This window comes from Neophocaena asiaeorientalis, unplaced genomic scaffold (assembly GCF_003031525.2).
Source record: "Neophocaena asiaeorientalis asiaeorientalis breed wild unplaced genomic scaffold, Neophocaena_asiaeorientalis_V1.1 scaffold9, whole genome shotgun sequence".
Classification (NCBI taxonomy): Eukaryota; Metazoa; Chordata; class Mammalia; order Artiodactyla; family Phocoenidae; genus Neophocaena; species Neophocaena asiaeorientalis.
Window position 1 is genome coordinate 2,219,370 of NW_020171825.1, and position 10,129 is coordinate 2,229,498.

At 41.4% G+C, this 10,129-nt stretch overlaps 1 protein-coding gene across 1 annotated transcript in view; it reads left to right on the forward strand.

Moving 5' to 3' along the window:
- The window catches only part of SLC15A1 (solute carrier family 15 member 1), a 49,047-nt gene extending 39,745 nt beyond the window's left edge, over positions 1 to 9,302 (forward strand). The window contains exons 20-24 of the mRNA XM_024740017.1: positions 5,528 to 5,635; positions 5,758 to 5,866; positions 6,418 to 6,561; positions 8,061 to 8,168; positions 9,111 to 9,302. Of these exons, the coding sequence (XP_024595785.1) occupies positions 5,528 to 5,635; positions 5,758 to 5,866; positions 6,418 to 6,561; positions 8,061 to 8,168; positions 9,111 to 9,302 (661 nt within the window). The remainder of the gene's footprint in view (positions 1 to 5,527; positions 5,636 to 5,757; positions 5,867 to 6,417; positions 6,562 to 8,060; positions 8,169 to 9,110) is intronic.
- The last annotated feature ends 827 nt before the right edge of the window (positions 9,303 to 10,129 follow it).

Here is a 10,129-nt window from a genome sequence, read left to right on the forward strand (position 1 = left end):
GAGGCCCCCGCACCCCAAAAAAAAAAAAAAAAAAAAAAAAAAAGTCTCCTAACTTTAGAAACTTTGCACAATTTAGATTGTGGTATCCTTTCTTGTTCTGGTGCTGTTAAAGCTTCGTTCTTCTCCTCTTCCTCTCCTCCCCATCTTCCTTCCCCTCCCCCTCTTCCTTCCCCTCCCCCTTTTCCCCCTTCCTCACTCCTCTCCCTCTCCCTCTCCTCCTTCATTGTCTTTGATGAGATCTTACAAAAGAAGAAGTATACATGAGGTCACCAACACTTAACTCCACCAATCCATCCATGTGGTAAAAGATAAACCAGAAACTTTTTTCTTTTTATTGGCAACAACAAATTCTTAATGGATCAAAGGTTTTATTATTTATTATTTCAGTAATGCCCAGGAGACACATTTTTTAAAAAAGGGAAGTTCTGAAAAACTAGCGTCAGAAACAAACTGATAATTAGAACAACTTCAAAAATTTCAGGAAGTCAGACTTCTGAGTAATATATGAACTAAAGGAATAGTATATAGAATCTTAAGCAAAATGGAATCCTCTTAATTATGTGGTATCAGGAAGCTGCAGGACTTAACAGACTACAGTCTTTTAAATAAATGGCAAGATACTTCAGTCAAAAAGTGGTCGAGAGTTTGATACTAATCTTTCTCATGAATTTTTTTAACATTACATATTGCTACATATATATGTATCTATAAACAATATGTTTTTGGCATGTTTTTAAACTTAAAATGTTATTGTTGGGCTTCCCTGGTGGCGCAGTGGTTGAGAGTCCTCCTGCTGATGCAGGGGACGCGGGTTCGTGCCCCGGTCCGGGAAGATCCCACATGCCGCGGAGCGGCTGGGCCCGTGAGCCATGACCGCTGAGCCTGCGCATCCGGAGCCTGTGCTCCGCAACGGGAGAGGCCACAACAGTGAGAGGCCCGCGTACCGCAAAAAAAAAAAAGAAAAAAAAAAGTTATTGTCCTGTGTATATGTCATTCTGCAATCATATTATAAAATATATTACATTATAAATATTATTTTAATATTGAGTCACATTCATATATGTGTCCCTTATCCATTCACTTAAACCATTGTATAATATTCCATTGCATGGATATACCACAATTTTTTTGGTCCATTTCTCTGTACAGGAAATTTAGGTTATTTTCATTTTTCCAAACAATGTCACAGTCCACATTCACATATGTTTCTTTCTCCACATGTGGGAAGTTTCTCGAGGGCAGTGATCTTTAAACCTTTTATCACATTGAATAAAAATATTTTGAGCATGTACCCACAATGTATGAATATGGTATCCTTTATAAATTATAAATGTATATAAACTACTGTACCAAATTAATATGTTCATCATAAGTAATACAAAAAAGAAACATAAAAAGGATGAAGAAAGTTTTAAAAAACAATATTTTACAAATATTTTTATTCAGTAGTGGTACAGAAATCATTCGTGTAGATAATGTGATTATATGCTTCCTTAGTTGCTAAAAAATCTCAGTTTAAGATTTACTTCAGTTCAGTTTATTTCAGTCCTGGTCTTGACGACTGCCATACTGAAAAAACATGCTTTAAGGAGGGAGTGTAGCTGGGACATGATTGGCCATAAGTAGATTCAGAAGGATATCTTCATTTTAAAAATTGTGGAGTTTTCCAAAAATGGTACTGGAAATCCACATACAAAGGACTGACGTTGAACACCCGCCTCACTGATCCCATATATAAAAGTTAACTCGATGGATCATAGACCTAAATATGACTAAAGCAATACAATTTCTAGAAGAAAAATAGGAATGAATCTTTGTGACCTTGGATTAGGCAGTGATTTCTTATATATGAAACTAAAAGCACAAGCAACAACAAAAATAGTAATAGGCTTCATCAAAATTGAAAACATTTGTGCTACAAATGATGCCATCAAGAAAGTGAAAGACAACCCACAGGATGAGAGAAAATATTTGCAAATCATATATAAGAGACTTATATTCCAAATATATAAAAATTATTACTACTCAATAATAAAGGAACAGATAACCCAATTTTTTAAATGGGCAAAGTATTTGAATAGACATTTATCCAAAAAAAATACTATTGGCCAAAAAGTACATGAAAAGATGCTCAGCAGCATTATTCATTAGGGAAATGTGAATCAAAACAAAAGATACCACTTCACATTCCCCAGGCTCTAATAAATAAATTTTTTAAAACAACAGGTAATAAAAAGTGTTGGTGAGGAGGCAGATAAATTGGAATCCTTATACACATCTGGTGCAAATGTAAACTGATGCAACCACTTTGAAAAACTGTTTCTCAAAATGTTAAACATAGAGTTACCATATGACCCAGCAATGTTTCACCTAGGTATACACCCACAAGAAATGGAAATATATGTCCACTTGAAAACTTGTAGATGAATGTTCATAGCAGCATTTTTCACAATAGACAAAATGTAGAAACAATTCAATGCCCATTAACTGATAAACAAAATGTGGTCTATCCATACAATGGAATACTATTCAGTGATGAAGAGAGATGGAGTACTGCTATATACTGTCACATGAATACACCTTAAAAACATTATGCTAAGTGAAGGAAGCCAGGCACAAAGACCTCCTGGTGTGTGATCCCATTTACATGAAACGGCAGGCAAATCCACAGAGACAGAAAGGAGATTAGTGGTTGCCAAGGACTGTGGGGAGGGGGCATGGAGAGAGACTACTCACGGGCATTGAGTTTCTTTTTGGAGTGATGAGAACTGCACTCTTGTGATGGTTGCACAACCATGTGGCTGTAGTGAAATCACTGAACTGCACGCTTTAAAGGGGTGAATTTTGCGGTATGTGAACTATAGCTCGTAAAGCCCTTCTTCTTAAAATTTTTTATTGAAGAGGAACAAATATCTCTGTCCCCTCGTTATAATTTTTTTTTTTTTTTGCGGTACGCGGGCCTCTCACTGTCGTGGCCTCTCCCGTTGCGGAGCACAGGCTCCGGACGCGCAGGCTCAGCGGCCATGGCTCACGGACCCAGCCGCTCCACGGCATGTGGGATCTTCCCGGACCGGGGCACGAACCCGCGTCCCCTGCCTCGGCAGGCGGGCTCTCAACCACTGCGCCACCAGGGAAGCCCCCCTCGTTATTCTTTAAGGAACTGGTCCCATCTTGTTTTCTCAGCTGGTTCCCACTCTCCATCCCTCCTCCCATGATCACTTTGTAGCTTAGATCCTGGTGCTCCTAAGATGTCAGGCCAGCTTGAAGCCTAGTGGACCCTAGGATTTGCCTGATCAGAGCTCTTAGAGCACAATTGATCTGGAACCTCCGCTTTCCATGCCTTTTGAAGCACTCAGAATGTGTTTGCTGTTTATCCTCTTCTATTTTCTGTGTGTATATGAAAACACATCTGATATGTGTGATGTTGCTTTTTTTTTTTTTTTTCAGATTATTTCCATTCTTATTGGTATCTTGTACCAGCCCTGAGACATATGTCAGGCAGGCAGTAGTACTCAAGCCTTAGGATAGGATTTATTCAGTCTTCTGGCTTATAATATATAAAGCCAGGCCCCAGGCCCAAGGGTCTACTTCCTAATTGCATACTGTTTCCACTGTATGTCTTTTGAATGGTTCATCTTAACCATTTATAAAAGTGGCATTTACAGTTTGGAGCAATATTCACTCTATTAGGCTCCTGTTGACCTACATCAGGTTCAGTTTTCTATTTTAATCACCTGTTAAATGACACCAAGTCAAATGTTTCATTCATAAAAATGTTCTCTCAGTCCCTGGAATTTGACCAATTCCAGGGAATTTGACCAATTCATCTACTTTGTGGCCACAAAGTAGATGAAACTTGGCCACTGTTGACAAAAGAATTAATCAATAGTCTATCTAAAGGAGAAGTAGAGAATTTTATTTGAGCAGATCTAAAAGATTATAACCCAGGAGACAGTCTTTCAAAGAACTCTGAGGACTGTTCCACTTGTTAGAAGTCAAAGGCACTTCATTTATACAAAGGTACCTCAAGGGAATTCTCTGGTGGTCCAGTGGTTAGGACTCCACGCTTTCATTGCCGAGAGCTTGGGTTCAATCCCTGGTTAGGGAACTAAGATCCCACAAGCTGCCTGGCATGGCCAAAAAAAAAAAAAAAACACCACAAAGGTACTACAAAATATACATTTTTGAGGCAAAAGATCGTACATCAAAATGACACCCATTTTTACATAAGGTTCACCAAAAACACATAGTCTAAGTCTGCACATACAAAGCAAGCAGTAGGTCACCACGACCCCTTACAGAATTAGGAAAGAATGTTATCTTCCAAGGAGTTACACTGCTGACGTCAGAAGAAAGGAAAAAAAAAATTGATCTTTATGGTGGAGCCAGCATTCCCACCTTTGGGGAGGTCAAGTTAATGTATAATGCACACTGCATATTAGGGAGTGCTCAGTACAGAGCAGGGAATGTTATGTTTACATATTCTTGTCCTGCCTTAAAACGTAAATTTTATTCCATCACCATGTATTTTAGGGATGTGGAAGTTAAATTGTTCTTTATGGTACTTAGGTGTATAGTGTTATTACTTCTCGTTCTCTGAATTGGATAATCGTCTGTATGCCTTCAATTACCTATCTGGTAGGAAAGATCCGCTGGTCTTATTTGGGGTAGCCCCCTTCTCCCTAGGACAGTACAAGAGTACTAGAGTCTTCTCTAGCCTGGAACACTTGAGGAAGGGATCTCTAATCATCTGTCCACCCGGTCACCACCTATATGGTCCTTTCGAGGCAAACAACTCTCAAATGGTCCCATTGAAGCTTGGGCACAGGGAATGTTTCAGAGACTGGAAACCTTGGGACCCAGCACCCAGTCCTACTGGGTGTTCCATTCCCAGCCCTATTCCCGTGGGGTGCTGATCACTGTTACTCCACAACCTGCAGACACGGGTCTCTGCCATCTGAAGGGAATTCCTCAAAACTGTCTCTGATTGCTGGGCTGGCCCATGTCTTCCTGTCCACTCCTTGGAGACCCTCCCTGCCTGAAGCTGCTCTTTAAAGTAAAGGAAATAAATGGGCTTCCCTGACGCTGTAAAAGAAGCCCCAGCTGGAGGCTGTCTTTTAGGTACTCAGCAACTACTGCTTTTTGTCCTTCATCACTTTGGCTGTCAACCTTCTGAAATAAGAAGCGCAAAGACATGGCTGCCTTCCGGAGGGGGAGGAGATCAGCAGCTATTTCAATCTGTACTTAATATCCCAAAATACCACTGAAATGGTTCCTAGTCAGAGAGTACTTAGAACAGTTCCCGGCATTTACCTGTGTTAAATAAATTCTTTTAGGTGTGTTCTCATGAGGTGAGCAAAGGCAAACCTAGAGTGAGTTACTTTTTGCCTTTATACTGTAGAAATCTTCTGCAGACATCTTAACTTCCTTCCAAAAGGGAACAGAGCCCAACTCCAGATGCACATACTGTGACCTGGAACAAGTCATTCCATAGTCCACTCACAAGACAGATGGTTTTCTGTTTCAGATTTGTAAATGCTCTTGCTGAGAGCTTCAATGTCACAATGAATGAGGAAATTAATGAAACCGTCACCAGTCACAATGCCAGCGAATATCATTTTTTCTCTTCTGGCAGGTAAGTATCTGCAGTGGACACTTTGCTCCCAAGTTCAAGGGTTTCAAGTCTTTTCCTTTAAATAATACATTGAAACTTTCAATACCAAGAACGTTAATTTATATTAATCTTCCTTTTCATAGAATGAGCTTCACAATAAACTCATCAGAGATTGCACAACACTGTGGAAATGAGTTCAAAACACCCTACCTTGAATTTGGTAGTGCGTATACCTATGTAATCACAAGGAAGGTTAGTAACTCATTGCACTGAATCAGAAGTTCCACTCAAAGTTTATTGATATGAGTCCTTGAAAACAGGACATAGTAATGATTTAACAGAGTGATATTAGGATCTGTATTTTAAATGAATTTAGAATTAATTCAGTTCACCACTAATTCTGTGGTTTATCATTGCCTTAAGTTCACCTTTAGAATAAAATTAAAACAGACTGACCTGCTCTAAACGTTCACATTGACCACTGTCCTCATAGACTGTCAACGTGGACCTTTGAAGCTTTTCGTTCAAAGAGCTGGCAATGTTTTCAACAAACCTGACTTCCAATCTGCTCTCTTATTTAAGAAGAAAAAGCTAGTGAACATATTTTCAAATCCTACCAAGGCCATCCCATCCCAAGGATAAAATGCAGTGTTGCATATTTACATTTAAAATGTGTACTTTCTGGATAGATCCTTTGGTGTAACCCTGAAGGTCCAAATTCAGTTTGCCCCTCTGAGCAATTTTTATTCTGGAAGCAGTCTCGATTTTCATTTCTTCTTCTTGCTTTTGCCTTACTGGTTTAGGGTGACGGCTGCCTCGAACCGACGGTATTTAGAGATATTTCCCCGAACACAGTCAGCATGGCCCTGCAAATCCCCCAGTACTTCCTCCTCACCTGCGGCGAGGTGGTTTTCTCCGTCACGGGATTGGAGTTCTCATATTCTCAGGTTTCCTGTCTGTTGTTCTGTACACCCCTCTCCTACAACCCTGCCTTCAAATAATGCTGCTGGGACTTAATTAAAAGCTGGGGTAGCCATGTATTTACAGTGTAAAAGAAAATTCTAGAAAACATTATGGTAGGTTCTACCAAACAAGGTTTTAGAAATTACCAAGTCTTATTTACTGAATAAGAATATTACTGTTTAGGGAATTCCCTGGCGGTCCAGTGGTTAGGACTCCGTGCTTTCAGTGCCGAGAGCACAGGTTCAATCCCTGGTCGGGGAACTAAGACCCCGCAAGCCACACGGCGTGGCCAAAAGAAAAAAAAAAAAAAGAATATTACTATTTAGCATCATGAGTGTCCATATATAGGTATCTGAATTCCCAGTCACATGCTAGAGATTTGGGGTCCTAAGTAGGAAAAACTACATTAACGACCATTACCAGGGTCGTGATGGTCAGTGGATCCCACGTTCTGAAACAACCCTGTTCATAACAGGCTCATGCATAGGTCTGTGTCCTCATTATTTTTAAGGTTCACTCGAGATCTCTTTGTAGCTCCCAGTAAACACACTGATTAAGGCCTAGCTTTTATTTTTATTTTATTTATTATGATTATTATTTATTTATTTATTTATTTATTTTTGCGGTACGTGGGCCTCTCACTGCTGTGGCCTCTCCCGTTGCGGAGCACAGGCTCCGGACGCGCAGGCTCAGCGGCCATGGCTCACGGGCCCAGCCGCTCCACGGCATGTGGGATCTTCCCGGACCGGGGCACGAACCTGCGTCCCCTGCATCGGCAGGAGGACTCTCAACCACTGCGCCACCAGGGAAGCCCAAGGCCTAGCTTTTAAAAGTTAAAAAGTAGTATTGCTTTTGTGCCTATTAGACTAATGAGGCACATTTTGCTGATACCTAAATTAGAGCTTAGGTTCTGAACTATTTTATCAAAATACAGTTACAGTCTTCCTAAGCCCAGCGTGCCTAATACCTTCAAGTTTTGCGGTAAAGATTGTAAATATGAGCTGGGTAATCCCTTTCTGCGATGACCTCACAGTCTAGTTAAGGAGATGACTATAACACAGGTGACAAGAGTTCTAAGAGAAGTTTTGGTGACATAGCAGGGAAGCTCCCCAAAGAGCAAGGTGACAGCGCAGAGAGCAGCCTCCATTTGGGGGAAAAGAGAGGTCGGACTGGATGGCTTTGTCTGAAAATTCTTCTGTAGAAGCAGAATCGGTTCACCTGTAGATTCATCCATTTCATTAGGATGACAGCTTTGCAAGCATGTGGAGAGTGAAAAACAAAGGATTCTTGTGTGTTCATACCACAGGAGCATTTGGGATGTCTTGTTATCCAAGTGATAATCCTTTTTGCATTCAAACCAGCCTGACTCTTAATGTGCATTTTGGGGGTAGACGGCCTAATTAAGGGAGTCGGTGAGTTAGCTGTGTTCTCCCGCTCTGCGGTTCACGTCTACATCGGGACTCACTCTGTTTCGTTTCCTCAGGCTCCTTCCAACATGAAGTCAGTGCTTCAAGCAGGGTGGCTGTTGACAGTGGCAATTGGCAACTTCATTGTCCTTATTGTAGCAGGAGCGGGCTCGTTCAGCGAACAGGTACTGGTGCAGACAGAGATCGCGCGTACCTCTGTCTTCTCACCTGTTAATCATCATCGCGACGACCCTCCCTAGCTGTCTGTATATACACGTGGTCATCTTGGCTAATGGCTGAGTAGAACTGCCAGACCAGCCAGACAGGGCAGATACAAAAAGGTCTTATGGCCAAGGGCGTGCTGATTCTTCTTATTTCTACTTGGAAAATAACCAGATGTAACCAGATGGGGTTAACATACCTACACGCTCATATGGTTTTACTACCAAAGGAAACATCTTTCCTGGCCTCAGTGAATGCGGCTCAGTGGCCCCAAAGCAGGCGTGTTATCCAGAAAGTTTCACAGTACCTAAAGTTAAGGCCATCCTAAAGGTTGTCGTAATTTTTCCCGTTAAAATAAAATGAGGGCTTTTCTGGTTCTGGAACTCTCCTTCAGCACTCAGAATCTCTGCCTCACGAGGGAGCTGTCCCTTTACCCCATCAGACTCGTTACTTCCCGCACCAGGTCCCATCAGAGCCTGTGCTAATCCTGCATGCTTGTGACCTCAACGTTTTGCCAAAAGATAACACGGGGGTCTTACCTGAGAACATTTCAGCACATGCTTTTTCCCTCAAGAGTACTCTGCTTGGTGTGCTCTGGGTCCCCATCCTTCCAGGGGCCAGCTATTCGTCTTAAGACTCGGGTTTTTCGGAAATTTTGTCTCATCTTCTTAAAGTCCTGGGTGTCTGCACTCCAGAGCTGTTCCAAGAATGTGACTGTTACATTGGGCATTCAAGGAAAGCTGGCCACTCTGTATCTGTGGTAGTAGCTACCAGTTTCCCCTAACAACTTCACTTCCAACACCTTCGATCTGGATGTCTCAAGAAAACATACCCGCGATATATACATTCCCATAACCTGTATTGTTTTTGTTTTTTTCCTTGCTCCAACTTCAATTCCTTCAAAGTGGGCCGAGTATGTTCTGTTTGCGGCGTTGCTTCTGGTCGTCAGCGTAATATTTGCCATCATGGCCCGATTCTATACGTACGTCAGTCCAGCAGAGATTGAAGCTCAGTTTGATACGGATGAAAAGAAAAAGTACCCGGAAGAGAGTAACCCATATCCCAAGTTGGACTCCGCCTTACAGACACAGCTGTGAATATCAACAAGCAAGTGGAGGACGGATTGGGCCCAGGATGTGCCCAGGTGTCTGTCCCCTGGGGGCAGGACAGTCTGTTGTATGGCCGCTGATGGGGAAGACTTCAGAACTGTGAAACAAACCAAGAAAGCTGTTCTCTAAGCAGCCAGCAATGAACCTAACACTCTAAAAGAAGTCCTTTTGTTTGTTTTTCAGAGAAGTCTTATTTAAAGCATACACACACACATACACATACTTTTACAACACTGAGTCCATACCCTGCATTTAACTCCTTTCCTAACGCACAAAGTTATTTTGGACTAACTTGAATTTTTGAAATGGCGGCAAAGTTCCATATTGTTTGCATTCAAACACTCTATGGAAACAATGTTAAATAAGGCAAAAAGTGACTGTTTAGGCTTTAGAATACACCATAAGGGCCGGCTAGTAGGAACTGGTAACTTTACCTTCTGTTTTGAGTTTTGTCTTTCCAGTCCCTACCTCTTTTTAAATTATGTATAACTCAAAAAACTACTCAGGTAAAGGCAAGTCATGATTTTTAGAGTTTCAATGGTATGAAATAAATTCTCATTCTTGAGAGTAAGTGTCTGTGTATTTGGGTGGGGGCAGAGTAAGAAATCCTTAACATTTCCTTTCCTGATTATAAAAGCTGTGCCCGCTCATTAAAATTTCCTCAGAAGGTGATAAAAGCATGAACAAAGCAAGACCCACATACAGTAAATTCCAGGAACATGAAATATCAAAGTTTGTTTCCTGCTTTTCTCGGGGTTATCTGTGGCTACGCTGCTCTTTTCTACTAGGAGCTTCCCGTGTGCATATTTTTGTAC